Here is a 17157-nt window from a genome sequence, read left to right on the forward strand (position 1 = left end):
TCCTGATGCTAGCATATGGTAGCCAGGCAGTAGCTTAACGTACGTGCTATTACTAGTAATGGTTTGGGCTTTTCTAAGCAATATGTGCAACATTTATGGCAAGAAGGGAAGCAACTGACTTCCTGGCTATCATTGTTTGGCTTTGACATTAGCAGTTCATTACCAACTAACTCTGTCCGAAAGGCGCATCGAGCTATTTCAGTCAGCAATTATAGGACTGTAAGAGAATGCGCAGGGGGCTGGCTGGGCAGGGAATCCTGTTTTGTTCTGAAGTTAAGATCCAGGGGGATTTTGCATATGTCTTGATAGGAAAGAAGGTTTAATGGCTTTAGTAGGAGTGAATTTTCTATGAACTGGTAGGTACCAGTGAAAACCCCACAGGCTAAAAAAAAAAAAAATAAATTATGGAAGTATTCAGACTTTTCTTTTTGTTTAAAAACAAAAGCAGTACTGGGTAGTAAATATCGATTTCTGCAGCCAAAAGCTTTTTTTTTTTTGTTTTTTAAGTAAATAACTAACGTATTTCAGACGTTTTGTGTATGCTGAAGATATCTTGGGCTAGCATCCAGATATCCTCAGTTCTTCCTGGCACTTCAGCTCCCCAAAATGTTGCAACAGTTCTCATAATACAAAGCAAATAGAAAGTTAAAGTGAGGTCTTTTATTTGCAGACTTTTTATTAAGGAATCATCATCACATAAAAATAATTAAACGTAACTGGCCAGATATTGTCAAACATTCATTACAGTTTATAAGGTGGGAGATTTAAAAAGCATCGATTTATCTGTGCATCCGTTTTTCTGACCGAGATGATGAGCTGGCCAGAAAGCTTGTTGGAAAAGAGGGAAAAAAAATTAAGGTACATCCAAAGTAGCGAGTAAGCAGAGCAGTGGGGCTCCGCTGTGAGTTGTTTTTTGTTGGGATTTAAAGTGCCTGGGCCAAAAAAGGGGCAGTTTCCTAGCCTGCATGAATGATACTATATCTAGCAGTCATTAATTGTGCTTTTCCCTACTCTTCTTGTATCCTGTGGTTTCCATCAACATGTTTTGGTTTTTTTTTTTACCACAGAAAGAAGAATCTACATGTCCAGCAGATGGCACGCTGGAGTTAGGCTGCGAGTCCGAAGTAGAAGGCACAGACATGGCAGAGACAAACAACAGTAACGAAGAAGAGAATGGAGGTGAGCGTCCTGAGGTCTAAGAGAAAACAATTCACACACACAACCTGCCTAGGAGTTTTTGGCCCATTGCTTAGGTCCCGTGGCATGCTCTGGTCTCTATAACGTGTTTCAGAGGAGTTTTACGTGATTGTGCTACAGTACATGCCTCTCCTCTCATTCTCTTGTTCAAAATGCACTCGGATGGGTTGAATTACTGTTCGAAAAAACAAACAAGCAAAAATGAATATTGTTCATGTTCCGGGATTCCGTGTGCTGCCTCCTCTCCAAAATGGATGGGTTCGCCGTCCTGGGTGCCGGGAGTCTGATACCTGAGCAGAGTCATCCCTGAGGCACTGTGGAGATGATTTACTGGAATCCCTCAGGAGGTGCGCTGCCTTCTAAGGCGGTGTGATGTAGTGCGCTTTCATGTGCAGCTTTCGTACAGATGTATCCCAGAGCTCTTTACAGTCCCCGTGGGAAACGTGCAAAGTAATACCAATAATGCAGGGAGGTGCGATATGAACTGACAAGTTGCATAGCATCCCACACAGATTTCCAATTAGGAAAAAAAAAAAATCAAAGGCAACGGAGAGAATCTGAACTCTTTCAGCTGCTCTCGGGAGTTCTCCTTGTTCCTCACTGCGCACTTGCTCCTCCTCCTCTTTAGCACTACCCTGCAGACATACAGGGACGTGGGAGAAATCAGCCAAGCTCTCCATCTGTGATATTACTATCTTTGGCCTCTCCTTTTTCGTTCCTCTTCTTTCCTATTCTGATTATTTTCACTCATCATTTCTGTCTTCTGAGGCATTACCCTGTCTACAAAATTACCTCTTCCTGTTCTCTAAAATCTTCTCCTTGTATTTCTTTTAAGTGTTGCTCTCTTTTGCTGGCACTGCTATTGACGTCTTCACTTTTGGTAATTTCCTCAGTTCCCTACAGAATCAAGTGGTAACTCGTCTACTCAAGAAAGCATTCCTCGTTCCTAGGTCCTTCACTAGTTACCATCCCAGTTTCAGGCTCCCCTTTCTCATGAAGATCCTTTAAAGCTTGGCCTCCTCTCATCTCAGATGGCTTGAGAGAGTTGGTGGTCCAGTAGTTTATTTAACAGTTTTATATACCGAAGTTCTGGTAACAAAGTTACTAATCACTTCGGTTTACATTACAACAATAGATCGACAGTATTTAGAATAATGTCTTACAATGAACAGGATAAATAGAACTTGGAGAAAATAAAAATAATAACTTAAGGGTAATTATATACAAAGTAGTGGACCTTCCTGGAGATCAAAGCTTAGGTATTAAGTTTGAAATTAAGAGAATGCTTGGTTGAACAACCAGGTCTTTAGTCTTTTTTTAAAGGTGGGAGTCGATTGTTCAGTTCTAAGGTCTGGTGGGAGTGAATTCCAGAGATTAGGACCGGCAGTGGAAATAGCTCTTTTGCTAAGTGAAGTCTTGAGAGGATGGGCTCTTAGCGTGCCTTTCTGAGCTTGTCTAGTTGGACGAGAGGTGGAGTGAAGCTGTAAAGGGATGGTGAGGTCCATTGGGGTGGAGTTATAGATGGCTTTATGGATTATTGATAGGGATTTATAGAGGATTCTGTTTGATAGGGAGCCAGTGAAGGTTCTTTAAAATGGGAGTAATGTGGTCCCTTTTATTAGATTTAGTCAGGATCCTCGCAGTGGCATTTTGTAACATTTGCAGAGGTTTTAGTTGGAATAATGGAGTGAGAATCAGGAGATTTGGGTTTGAATCCTACTTCTACCACTGATGCTTGTTGTGGTCCTGGGCAAGTCACTTGTCTACCGTCACCTCAGTTACCTAGTTACATTGTAAGCTCTATGGGGCAGGAACTCATTGTACCTGCATGTAATTTGTTGTAAAGTGCCCTGGTTTAGGAATCTATAGGAATGCTGAAATTATAATAACAGAGCCCAATATTCTGTAGGGTTGTTAGTGGACAAGTTATCCAGCTAAAGTTAGCTGAATAACTTGTCCTGTATATTCAGCGGGATAAACATCCCACTAAATATACTTGCTTAAATTTTTCCAGCTATGTGTAGTGGGTTAACTTAAAAATCTAACAAGTTATGTTTGAATGTAGCCGGGTAGGTTTATAAGTTATCCGGCCTTGTGTGGCAGGCTAACTTGCTACTTATCTGGATATCTTTAAAAGCTATCTGGGTAAGCAGCTTTGTAAAATTAAAAAAACCCTCTGTGGGTCAATGGCCTAATTTCAACCCCCTTCTCTAATAAATCCAAATTGGCCCCGCTGGGCTGAGCTTCTCTAACCCCATCCCACCAAACCCCCAGGAACGACAGAAATGTGATTTTTCAGGGGGCGGGGGTTGCAAATTGCTCCGACTCCCTCACTTCCTGTTCTGGCCGCTGTTAAATAAATCTTTCCAGCTGCCCTTCTCCCCACCTGTACTCACAATACTATGATCGCCCACCTTCCGGACCCCCTGGACCCTCAGAAACCTTCCCGGGAGCGAGGTAACCTCCTACCTGCTCGCGCCACTTCCAGAACTGATCTGATAAGACAAGTGATTTTTCCACAGTAGGCTGATTCTAAGGATCCACCCCATGTTCCTTCCGAAAGCGGCATCTGCATTCCACATTAATCAGGCTTCCTATTAGTAGGCCCTGGCTGGCATACAGAATATAGACACTGTCAAGACTCATCAAGTGAGAGCCATAGTGACTTCAGTGGCTCATTTCAGGGCCACTTCCATTGAAGACATTTTGCAAAGCCGCTGCTTGGCCATTTTGAGGCACTGCTCTCTGGACAGCCTGTCCTGGGGAGTCAGCAACTTTGGACAAGCAGTTCTATACAGCCTGTTCAGCCCAGAAACCCACCCTTCACATGGTCTTGCCAGGATGTCTTTAGGTAATAGCTCTGCTGTACAACCCTCAGCTTGGGACTCTCCATGTGTTATGGCTAGCTCATGCCTGCTTGGCCGGCCACTGAAAAAGCAAACTTGCTTACCTGTAAATAACTTTTATTTCCTCTATAAGCTGCAGTGTGGTAGTTTTTGCTAACAGCAGTTATTGGTCAGATGCCAAGCTAATAATGTTTACTCTATAAAGCGATTTACAGGTTTCATCCCTTACAGGGTAATTTTCAAAGGAAAATGTAAATGTAACCAAAAGCCGTTTACCATTGTTAAGTGCACGTAACGCGACTGAAACCTGTTTATAATTCAGTGGCATATAAGATAGCAGTTTTGAAAATTGCTACAATATATACCGTTGAATTGTCAATAGGTTTTATCCGTGTTTAGTACACTTAACGCAGGTAAATTGGTTTTTGAAAATTGCTATGATAGTATGTTACGCTTACATTTTCCTTTTCCTTTGAAGATTACCCTGTTAGTGTTTTATATTTTAACTTTTACCTTGATTTCTTTTGACTGCACTCCTCACTTTCAAGTAGATTTTCCAAACCCTAGGCACCGCCAAGCCGGGAGATACGCACGGGACTCATAAGCGCGCGGGTCGCACTGATTTTAATAGGCCCACGGTCAAGCGCGTATCTCCCGGTACGCCCATTACAAAGGTTTTGAGCTAAAGAGGTGGGATGTGGGCGGGGCATGGGTGGACCGGGACAGAGCCATGAAGTCAGTGTCTCGCTCGAGCACGCTCCGGGATCCCACCACCGCGTAACTTGCTTCTACTACGGACTGTGTGTAAGTACTGAAATTTAAAAAAATTAGGGTAATCATCAGGGCTGTAGGGGTCGGGGAAAGTAGGGTAAAAGGGAAGTAAGTTAGGTAGGGGGTATAGGAAGTCTGCTTCTTTACTGGGGTGAACTGGGAGGGAACAGGGAAATAGGCCTGATGCGTCGCCGCGTGTACTGGCTAAAATTCCGCCCACTTACACGCACGATGCAGCATTTGCATGCACATGCGCGTGTCGATATAAAATCGTGTGCGCGGGTAGCCGATTTTATAACCTGTGCATAAACACGCGCAGGTCGCCCCCATGTGCAGGTGCCGGCAAATGCACGCACATGTGCGCGTACGCGTAGGAATTAAAATGCACCTCTTTCTCTTTTTTTGGCATCCCGCCCATGTAATGGTTTCAAGGTAGTCGGGGAGCACTTCTATTTTTTGGTTTTCTTTTTGTTATAGCATTATTATTCATGTTTCCCTTTTTTTTTTCTTTATCAAGATTGCCTTCAGTAAAATATATTTGATATGCAAATTGATAAAAAAAGATGCTTGATTTGTTCGTATGTTTTTTTCATCCCCTCTTTTTCGTGTTTTTGCTAGCCAGACCTCTGCCTTTTCCCCCTTGCATCCCATTACCTTGTCACCCTGTTCTAGGGAGCTTGAAGTCATCAGGATCTCTCTCCTGTCTGATGTTTGTCAGTGCCTATCATGTACCAGTCATACCGTGTTTCTGCAGCAGGGAATAGAAGTCTATAAACGAAATAAATAAATGCAAAACCCAACTTTTTGCATTAAATATTGGCCATCACACTGTTATCTGCTTCTCAGACTTTCTCATACATTTCCTTAGTTATTTCACTTACTCTGGCATGTCACTCCCTTTTTTTAGATCTTAGCATCGTCTGCAAAAAAGAAATTCCTTCCCTTCTGTCCCCTGTGCAGTATCACTTATGAAAACATGGACCAGAACAGATGCCAGGATTGATTCTTATGGTAACTTTCCTCGTCTCAAACTGAACTCTGTTTACTATCACCCTCTGCTGCTGCTTCCTGCCATTAGTACCTGCACACAGGCTGCCCAGCTTGTTTGAGTTTCCTCTGCAAAACATCATCAAAAGCCTTACTGAAATCCAAGTAGACTCTATCTTCAGCATTGTCATATAATCCTGTTGCCTGGTCAAAAAAATCTGATTTTGGGGCAAAACTGCCCCCATATTTAATGCATGCTGTTTCAGATCTCGTAATTGAGTTTTCCACAATTCTTTCCTGCAGTAAAACTTCTGTTAATTTCCCCATCTAGTTGAGATTAACTGTCTCATAGTTGCTAGCCTCCTCTAAAAACATAAGAACATAAGAAATTGCCATGCTGGGTCAGACCAAGGGTCCATCAAGGCCAGCATCATGTTTCCAACAGAGGCCAAACCAGGCCACAAGAACCTGGCAATTACCCAAACACCAAGAAGATCCCATGCTACTGATGCAATTAATAGCAGTGGCTATTAGCAAAGTAAACTTGATTAATAGCAGTTAATGGACTTCTCCAAGAACTTCTCCAAACCTTTTTTGAACCCAGCTATACTAACTGTACTAACCACATCCTCTGGCAACAAATTCCAGAGCTTAATTGTGTGATGAGTGAAAAAAGATTTTCTCCAATTAGTCTTAAATGTGCTACTTGCTAACTTCATGGAATGCCCCTGTGATAATCATTGACCTTACTCCAGTTCCATACAGAAGTGAAAAGTAGTAATCACTTTTTTATTGTAGAAATGTTTGGTATATTTGCAGTTAAAGGTACTTATCGCTATTGTGACTTCTTGCTCTCGCCTTCAGTAAGGCATTCCCAAAGCTATATTCAGCACTGTGATATTCATTGCCAATACCCGACACAGATCCGAGTTTCAAAAATAATCTGTTTCAGGGATGCACTGATATTCTGAGGTCTTTTAAAATTTTCAGTACCCTACACAAAAGAACAAACAGCGGCCATTTCTTAGCGAACAGACAGGTGAATCCAGAACCACTGGGTTATGCACCTCTACCAGCAAATGGAGACGGAGCAAAGCTGACATCACGGTATATATACCCCTGCAGTGACATCAGCCTGCCAGTATTCTCCGTCTCCAGCAGATATGGTGGACGTGCATATCCCTATTGGATACTTGCCAGGTACTTGTAGCCTAGATTGGCCACTGTAGGAAACAGGATGCTGGGCTTGATGGACTCTTGGTCTGACCCAGAATGTTAGTTTCTTATGTTCTTATGTTCTTACTTGGGATTGATTTAAATTTTAGAAGGAAAAAAGAAGAAGGAAATTTAGTTTTCCCCGTTCTCCTGTGTTGATACCTTATGGTCTCTCCCTCAGTTGAGAATTCCTGAGGTGATTTCTGTGGTTCCTCAGATGAGTGCCTTGGTCCAGTAGCTGGTTTTTCAACTGGCGTAGACTTAGCTGTAAAAACAGAAAAAAAAAAAAAGCTGAAAGGCAAGTGGGTGCAGGAAGCAGAGTGCAGCAGTGAAGGTTTATGCCCTCTCTCCCTGCAGCCGGAAATTGATCTTGTACTCAGCCAGGATGGGCTGAGCTCAGGAAAAGAGTAATTTAAAGAGATAAAAATGATAAAAAGAAGAGAAGTTGAGTAGGGAGTCCTCCCCCTCTCCCGATCTCCGTGCTTGGTGCGTGATCCAACATCGTTCCTACCTCTGTTGAAGTTCAGGGGACAGGGGCAGTTTGGCGGGTTGAGCAGCCCTTGCAGCTAGGACCCGCTCTAAGGCTCGTTCGCTTTGCCGTGTGGTAGACCACGGCAGTGTTTTTGCATGTTTTTGGTACACCACAGGCTGCCCTCTTCAGTTCCGGCAGATCGTCCTTGTGCACCCTACTGTGCGGTTCATTGTGCATTTGGTTGGGAGCCTAGTTAGGCACATAGGAGTGCCTACCAGGGCATTCGTTTGTTTGCGTATGCACGCGCTTTTTTGCACCGTGCACTTTTTTGCATGCACGCGCTTTTTTGAACGCATTCTCTGAGCATCCTGAGGAGCTCAGTTTGGGCATTTATATAAGCACAGTGTTGTGCGCCTTAATTGTGTGCGCCTAATTTTTTAGGTGCACTATTGTTAGACGCCTGTTAGGACATATTGACAGACTGATGGTGCCCATAACAAAGAAGCCTAAGCGCTTTGCCCTATGTGTCACTTGTCATATTCGGGCATCTCAACCTGGCATTCCCTCTAATTTAAGTCAGCACTGTTTGGAGGCTCAGGGAGAATTACTTCCATCTGATTTTACTAAACCTGGTTCTTCCCAGCCTGGTGCGGGAACGGAGAAAGAGCTGCCAGAAGGGTCACTTGATTTTGGAGCTCCCCTAACTGGTTCATCAGTGGGGGAAGGTAGTTCAGTGGACACAGGACAGTTGCCTCCTGGTTTTGGAATGGATCTTTCTGCTTTTCTTGGGTAGAAATTTTTCAAGTACTGCACTCTGTCCTACAGGTGCAGTCCCCAGCCTTGGCCAATCTTAACAAGTCAAGATTGCAAGCGATGAGGTTCCACACACCAGGTGCTCCGGGTAAGCGTTGGGGTACACCTGGAGCCAGTCTTCCCAATAGGAACCCAGAAGGCATTGATAATGAGACCGATCCTTACTCCCTGCAGGATGGGGAAATTCCTCTGGGATTGGAGCCGTATAGAACTATGGTGATATTTTTTTCATAGAAATGAGTTACTGGCTCTGATTTCCCAGACATTGAAGATGCTAGTAGTACCTGGGGCTGAATCTATGTCTGAGCCAAAGAAAGATCCCATTTTGATTTCCTTGCATAAAGCCTCGTGCTTCTTCCCTATTATGGAGGCCATTGAAGAATTAATTGATCTTGGATGGGGCGCCCCAGAAGCTAGTTTTAAAGGGGGATGAGTCTTGGAAGGACTGTACTCCCTGGATCCAGTTGCGAGAGAGCAATTACGTTTTCCGAAGGTGGATGCGCTTGTGTGTGCTGTCACCAAGAGGATAGCTATTCCTGTAGGAGAAGGAACGGCCTTAAAGGATGCACAGGATAGGAGAATTGAGGCAATCCTTAAACAGGCCTTTGAAGCAATGGCAATGAATTTGCAGATAGCTTGCTGTTGTTCTCTGGTGGCTCACTCTTGTTTACTGCTCTAACAGGAGATCGATGAATCTGGTGTAAATTCCAGGGCAGTGATGAAACCAGCAGCCGTCTATTTGGCAGATGCGGGCTGTGATTTGGTCGGCACTTGGACCTGAGGGGTGGCTTCGGTAATAGCAGCTAAGCATCAGCTATGGCTGAGAAATTGGTCAGTTGATACAACCTTGAAGTTTAATCTTATGAAGTTGCTTTTTAAAGGCTCACTCTTATTTGGGAGTGAGCTGGAGAAGTTGGCAAATAAGTGTGGTGAGTCCCCGGTTCCTCGATTACCAAAGGATAAGAAACAGTCGCAGCGATCCTTCAGCACTAGAAGTCGTACTAGGGGGTTCAGACAGTTTTGACCGTACAGAGAGCGGTCTTTCAGAGGACTTGACCTTTGGGTAGATCTCAGTCCTTTCTTCCATGGAAGCCCAGATGGGGCGCAGGCTCAGGAAGTAGAGCAGCCGACCCTCCTCCAGGATTAGGAGATAGGAGGTCGCCTCACTCTTTTTTATCAGAGGTGGGTCGGAAACACGACAGACCAGTAGGTTCTGGAGGTAATAAGGGATGACTATGCGCTGGAGTTTCACAGAGTTCCTCGAGACATGTTCATGGTTTCTCCGCAGAAGAGACAGGCAGTGGCATGTACGTTGTCAAGACTCATCAGCCTGCGGGCTGTGGTTCCAGTGCCCACATCTCAAGAAAATACAGGCCTCTATTCCATTTTTTTGTTGTGCCCTAGAAGGAGGGATCTTTTTGACCCATTCTGGATCTCAAAGGAGTCAATCGTCATTTGTGTGTGTCTCATTTCGCATGGAAGTGATAATGGAAGTACAGTCAGGGGAGTTTCTGACATCTCTGGATCTGTCCGAGGCGTACCTGCATATTCCCATCTGACTAGAGCATCAACGATTTCAGCATTTCATGGCTTTGGGATATCGTTATCAGTTTCGAGTGCTATCTTTTGGTTTGGCCACTGCCCCCAGAACTTTTTCCAAGGTTATGGTGGTGGTGGTGGTGGTGGCGGAGTTGAGAAAAGATGGGATCCTGGTACACCTATACCTGGATGACTGTCTGATTCAGGCCAAGAGTCTGGAAGAGACCCTCCAGGTCTTGCACAAGGTGCTCTCCTGGTTGCAGGAGCTACGTTGGAGCGTGAACCTGGCCAAGAGCAATCTTCAGCCAGCACAGGTGCTAGAGTATCACTGTGTTCAGTTCAACATGAAACAGGGCAGGGTGTTTCTGCCGAAGGGCCATATTTAGAAGCTAATGGCACAGGTGCGTCTATTGATGAAAACAAAACGCCCAGCAGTGTGGTCCTATCTTCATCTCACTCTGCTGTCTCATTGGAACCCATAGTCTCAAGACTATTTGATTCGGCTCCACCTGCCGATGGAGGTTTGCTCTCAACTACAGTGGTGGTTAAAAGCTGATCATCTAAGAAAGGGGGTTTCCCTAAGATTACCGGACTGGCTAGTATTCACAACAGATGCGAGCCTCCAGAGTTGGGGAGCTCACAGTCAGAAACTGACAATGCAAGGGCACTGGAGTGTAGACGAATCTCTCTGGAACATCAATCAGCTGGAAGCCCATGTGGTCCAGATGGCATGCTTGCAGTTTTGTGACAGATTGCAGGTTCAAGCGGTCTGGATAATGTCGGACATTGTACATCAGTCGGCATGGAAGAATTAAGAGCCAGCAAGTATCGCAGGAAATAAGCCAACTTATGGAATGGGCCCATTCTCCGACTTATGGAATGGGCCCATTCTCCGACTTATGGAATGGGCCCATTCTCCGACTCTCTCCTTACTGCCCTGCGCAACTGGGAATCCTGTCTCTCAGCCATCAACAAATTACTAAATGACATGCAACTAGCGCTAAACCCCAGCAAGACTGAACTTTTAATTATATCTAACAGGCCACCGCTCCCAGACATCCCACCTGCATACTCTTCCACAACTTTCCCATCACACGTTCGCAACCTTGGTGTTTTCATTGATAACCATCTTACATTCAAACCTTTCATTAAATCTATCATTAAGGAATGCTTCTTTAAGCTCCAAACCATAAAAAAACTCAAACCACTGCTACACTTTTCTGATTTCCGCACTGTACTACAGTCTATCATTTTATCTAAGGTAGACTATTGTAATGCACTTTTTCTAGGCATCCCCGCTACCCATATCAAACCCCTACAACTACTACAAAACGCTGCCGCCAGGATACTATCAAACACGAAAAAAAGAGATCACATCACCCCTACACTTATCGAACTTCATTGGCTCCCTATACACTCTCGAATTCTCTATAAAGCCTGTTCCATCATCCACAAAAGTCTGTTGAACTCTAACCTGAATTGGATTAACCCCCCACTCCTCCCCCGCACCTCGAATAGACCCACACGTACTGCCCTCCAAGGAACCCTACGTGCACAACCTATCAAATCTTCGTCCACTATAAACAGAGCTTTCTCCCTAGCCGGCCCCTCTATATGGAACTCCCTGCCTCCTGATATATTTTTTTATTTTATTTTTTTTTATTTATTTATTATTTTATATACCGACATTCATCTCAATTGAGATATCACACCGGTTTACATTCAGGTACTGTAGGTATTTTTCTATCCCCAGAGGGCTTACAATCTAAGTTTTTTTGTACCTGAGGCAATGTAGGGTAAAGTGACTTGCCCAAGGTCACAAGGAGCGATAGCGGGACTTGAACCTTGGTCTCCTGGTCCATAGTCCAGTGCTCTAACCACTAGGCTATTCCTCCTCCCTATATATGCCTGGAATCAACCTTGGTCTCCTGGTCCATAGTCCAGTGCTCTAACCACTAGGCTATTCCTCCTCCCTATATATGCCTGGAATCATACACACCCACTTTCAAAAAAAAACTGAAAACATGGCTCTTCCAGCAAGCCTACCACACATCACCTCCCATTACATAAATCCTTACTGATTAAATAAGTGATTCTCCCAGAATCTGATACGTGACTTATGATTTATTTCTGGATTACGTTGTATGCCTATCGATTTTGTACTTTGACTCGGCTATTTATGTACTTATCTTTTGTATATAGTTTTGATGATATGTATATAGTGATTTTGCTGTTCTCAATTTTATGTAAGGGCCCTGCCCAAAAGTTAACCTGTTTGCAATGTTATATGTAAGGGTTCTGCCCAATGGTTCCTGTTTAACTGTAAACCGATACGATGTGTGAACGGCTATCGGTATAAAAAAGACATTAAATAATAAATAAAATAAATAATAATAATAAATAATAAGTACATCTTCAGGAGATCTCAGCCTCACACATTGCAGGAAAAGACAATGTGAGAGCAGACTTTCTCAGCAGGTAGAGTCTGGATCCAGGAGAATGGAAGTTGTCAAGCAAGGCATTTCTGCTAATAGTGGATCACTGGGGGTCCTCCGTTTCTGGACCTGTTGGTGACTTCTTACAATGTGAAGATTCCTTGCTTCTTCAGTCGCAAGAGAGATCCAAAGTCTTGGGCATCGATGCACTCATGCAGGAATGGCTGGAGGGCAAGCTGCTGTATGCTTTTCCCCCGTAGCCCATGTTGGGCAGAATGATTCAGAGGATTGAGTGCCACAGAAGTATGGTGCTTCAGGTGGCACCAGATTGGCCCAGGAGACCGTTGTATGCAGATCTGCGAAGACTCCTGGTGAAATCTCTCCTCCAGTTTCCAGCACACAACTGGGGCTGTTCTTCATGAAGATCTGAATCGATTTTGTCTTATGGTATGGCCCTTAAGAGAGCTCGGTTGCTGAAGCGTGAATATTCTGCTGCAGTGATTGCAACCTTGCTGCAAGCAAGAAAGTTCTCCACTTCCTTAGCCTCCGTGCAGGTTTCGCGAGTGTTTGAGGCTTGGTGTGATGATCAAGGGGTTCTTCCTCATTCGGCTAAGATCCCACTCATTTTGGAATTTTTGCAGGATGGACTGAGTTAAGAGTTGGCCCTTAATTTCTTAAAGGTACAGGTGGCGGTTCTTGCCTGTTTCCGAGGTCAGGTGAATGGTGGGCCCTTGTTGGCTCATCCAGATGTGGCCTGTTTCTTGAAAGGAGTGAAGCATCTTCGTCCTCCCTTACGATTACCGCCCTTGTGGAGTCTTCATTTAGTTTTGGATGTTTTAGCAGGCCCTACATTTCGACCGATGCATAACCTTTCTTTGAGGTTACTGACCCTAAAAACAGTGTTTCTTATGGCAATTTGTTCTGCTCATTGAGTAGCTAAACTACAGGCCTTGTCTTGCCAGGAGCTGATTCTACGAGTGACTCCAGGAGCGATACAACTGCGTACTGTTCCTTCCTTTTTGCTAGACTTGGTCTTGGATTTTCACTTGAATCAGTCTGTTTCCCTGCCGTCTGGACATGGAAAGAGATGCAAAGAAATATCGACTGTTACGGCTTTTGGATCTCAAGAGGCATATCTTGAGGTGTTTAGAGGTTTGTGAACCTCTCAGGAAGACGTACCTGGCTGTTTATACTCCATGGTGGGAGTAAGCAGGGTGAGCCAGCATTGCGGGCTACAATAGCTTGCTGGATTAAGTAGGTAGTCACGGCCGCATATGTGGATGCTGAGCAGCCATTGCCTAGTCAGGTTAGGGATCGTCTCACTAGGGCTCAGGCAGTGTCATGGGCGGAGGTTAGATTGTTGTCCTCCATCGACATTTGCTGATCTGCGACGTGATCCTCTTTACAAATCTTTTCCAGGCATTATTGCCTGGATGTGCAGGCCCGGGAGGACGCTATCTTTGCACATACAGTTTTGACTGGATCGCGTGCAGCCTCCCACACCTGTTCAGGAGTAACTTTGGTACATCCCACTGGTTTTGGATTCTCCTGTCTCTATGCTAATAAAAGAGAAATTACTACTTACCTGATAATTTCCTTTTCCATAGTACAGACAGGTGAATCCAATTTTCCACCCTTGGCTGCCGAATGGCTGTGCTATGGCCCTCCTGCGTGTCTGTGTGTTCCAGGGAGAACAGGTAAGTGTCAATCCATTCCCTAGATTAGTGTTATTACAGTGTTTTCCTGTTGGCTGAGTGCTGGAATGGTTAATCAAGTTTTGTTAGTTTGTCCACAGTTGGCTTTTGCAGAGAATACTGGTGGGCTGATGTCACTGCAGGGATATATTTACTGTGATGTCAGCTTTGCTCCGTCTCCATCTGCTGGTACAGGTTTTGGATTTATCTGTCTGTAGAAAGGAAAAGGAAATTATCAGGGAAGTAGTAATGTCTCCTTTTATATTCTGCTTCAAAGCAGGTGCAAAGTACATGGATACAAAACAACCACATTTTCAAAGCGATACTCTGCAAAGAGTTTCCGTTTCAGTACTGATTTGCAGGCCCACAGGTAATCTTTAGGCCTTCAAGTCCTGCAGATAGTTAAAAAAAAAATTGCTCCCTGTTGGTGTAATTGTGAAACATTATGCCAAAAAAAAAATGCACATTAAGTCACACCCATTTTCAAAGTGGACTTATGCACATAAGTCCTCTTTGAAAATTATCCAACCTAATCATCTGCACACAATTGCATTTCCTAAAATATTCACAAATATTTTTTAGGAAAATGTATGTGTATATTTTTTAAAATCTCAAAGTAGGCAAACCTCTTCCCCAACATTTCCCCGGCTAAGCTTCTGCTCAGTCCAGGAAACTTTTGCATGAATAGGACATACACATGTAAATTTACAGATGGGCAGTTTTTAAAAAGATTGTTTTTGCGGGCAAACACTGTGCTACCTACAGAAACACTTTTGAACATTACCCTCTGAATGTGCAGTTGTCATGCTCTAATTACATACAGAAGCAAGTTTGGATTGTTAACTTCAGAGAGACTAGGAATGATAGGAAAAAATATACTGCAGTGACTGCCTCTTGTGTCTGTTGCTTCCCTTATCACTTGCCCCTCCAGATTTCTCTCCTAACTCTTCCTTTCAGCGCTCCATCTCCTATATCTTCAATTCCCACTTACCCACCCACCCCAAATCTCCCCTTCTCCTATCTCCTTCATTTTCATAAGAACATAAGAAATTGCCATACTGGGTCAGACCAAGGGTCCTTCAAGCCCAGCATCCTGTCTCCAACAGTGGCCAATCCAGGCCATAAGAACCTGGCAAGTTCCCAAAAACTAAGTCTATCCCATGTTACTGTTGCTAGTAATAGCAGTGGCTATTTTCTAAGTCAACTTGATTAATAACAGATAATGGACTTCTCCTCCAAGAACTTATCCAAACCTTTTTTAAACCCAGCTATACTAACTGCACTAACCACATCCCCTGGCAACAAATTCCAGAGTTTAATTGTGTGTTGAATGAAAAAGAACTTTCTCCGATTAGTCTTAAATGTGCTACTTGCTAACTTCATGGAATGCCCCCTAGTCCTTCCATTATCCGAAAGTGTAAATAACCGATTCACATCTACTCGTTCAAGATCTCTCATGATCTTAAAGACCTCTATCAGATCCCCCCCTCAGCCGTCTCTTCTCCAAGGTGAACAGTCCTAAACATCTCCAGACCCTCCTCCTCTTATCCATTGCCTCTACAGCACTTTGATTCATTCCCACTGTGGCTGTGACTGGCAAGGCAGCAGAGCCAGGCATTATAGTGAGAGCAGAAAGAATTAGGGTCAGCTATGGCAAGTGGCAGCTGGAAAATACAGAGAAAATGTGTGCTTTTCTGGTTCTTGTGGCCTTACTTCCTTTCCTCGTGCATTTCCTAAGTAGAAAGAATATGCGATCAGTGGGGGAGGAGAGGCAGCCATGGGTACAGTACTTTAGTGTTCACCTATCTGTTCCTTGTTGCAATAGGCTGGAGATAGGAGGAGAGACAATGAGGTAGAAGAGGCAGTTGGAGAAAGCTGCCTGGCTACCTGTGCTCATTCTCCTACAAGCCGATACAGTACAGAGCGCACTGTTAACCCGCGATTGGACACGCATTTTCGATGCGTTAGCTTTACCCCTTATTCAGTAAGGGGTAATAGCTCGTCCAAAACGCACGTCCAACCCCCCCGAACCTAATAGTGCCCGCAACATGCAAATGCATGTTGATGTCCCTATTAGGTATTCCCGCGCGATACGGTAAGTAAAATGTGCAGCCAAGCCGCACATTTTACTTTCAGAAATTAGCGCCTACCCAAAGGTAGGCGCTAATTTCTCCGGGCAACGGGAAAGTGCACAGAAAAGCAGTAAAAACTGCTTTTCTGTGCACCCTCCGATTTAATATCATGGCGATATTAAGTCGGAGGTCCGGAAAGTTAAAAAAAGTAGAAAAAAAAATTTGAAATAGGCCAGCGGCTCGCGGGTCGAAAACCGGACACTCAATTTTGCCGGCGTCCGGTTTCCGAACCCGTGGCTGTCAGTGGGCTCGAGAACAGACGCCCGCAAAATTGAGCGTCGGCTGTCAAACCCGCTGACAACCGCCGCTCCTGTCAAAAAAGAGGTGCTAGGGACGCGCTAGTGTCCCTAGCGACTCTTTTTACCGCCGGCCCTAATTTTAATAAATTAAAATACTGTATCGTGCAGACAGGAGAGTGGCCTGTGCGCGCGCCGGAAGAGCTGGTGCTCGCCCACTCTCCCGCGATTTTACTGTATCAGCCCGCTAGTGTTTTGGTCCCAGGTCAGTCAAAAGATGTGGCACTGGAATTAGGAGGAGGAGCAGATAGCCCTGCAGTCTCATGGAAAAACTAGAAGCCTTGAGCTGCCTGTAGCTGATAAAGAGTAGATTAAAATCTCATAGCAGCAGCAACTTCATGCCTCTTGTTTTCACATCTTTTGGATATTTTCTACGAAATCTCTTCCAAACTCTTTTCCCTGTGAGAGATTTTTAAAATCTGGTTGCTGCCTTCATTCCTCCTGCCTGGGGAGATCTTGGCAGGCAGTGAGGTGGACACCCGAGGGCCTCAAGGCGAACTCCTGGGATCTGAGATAAAAGCTGCTGCTTCCAAGAACCTGTGGGGAATTTTAAAATCTAGTTGCTTCCTTTCTTCCTCCTGCTTAGGGAGATCATAGCAGGTAGTAAGGTAGATACCCGGTGGCCTTGAGGCTGACTCCTGGGATCGGTGATAAAAAAAAGTAGAAAAAAAAATTTGGCTTCTTAAAATCTGGTTATTGTCTTTGTTCCTCCTGCCTGGTAGGATCTTGGCAGGCAGTGAGATGGATGCCTGGGGACCTC

At 44.4% G+C, this 17157-nt stretch overlaps 1 protein-coding gene across 1 annotated transcript in view; it reads left to right on the forward strand.

The window, feature by feature from the left end:
- ASXL3 (ASXL transcriptional regulator 3) overlaps positions 1–17157 on the forward strand; it is a 367079-nt gene that overhangs the window by 136343 nt on the left and 213579 nt on the right. Inside the window, exon 5 of the mRNA XM_029591205.1 lies at positions 1068–1179. Within this exon, the coding sequence (XP_029447065.1) occupies positions 1068–1179 (112 nt within the window). The remainder of the gene's footprint in view (positions 1–1067; positions 1180–17157) is intronic.

This window comes from Rhinatrema bivittatum, chromosome 2 (genome assembly GCF_901001135.1).
Source record: "Rhinatrema bivittatum chromosome 2, aRhiBiv1.1, whole genome shotgun sequence".
Lineage (NCBI taxonomy): Eukaryota > Metazoa > Chordata > Amphibia > Gymnophiona > Rhinatrematidae > Rhinatrema > Rhinatrema bivittatum.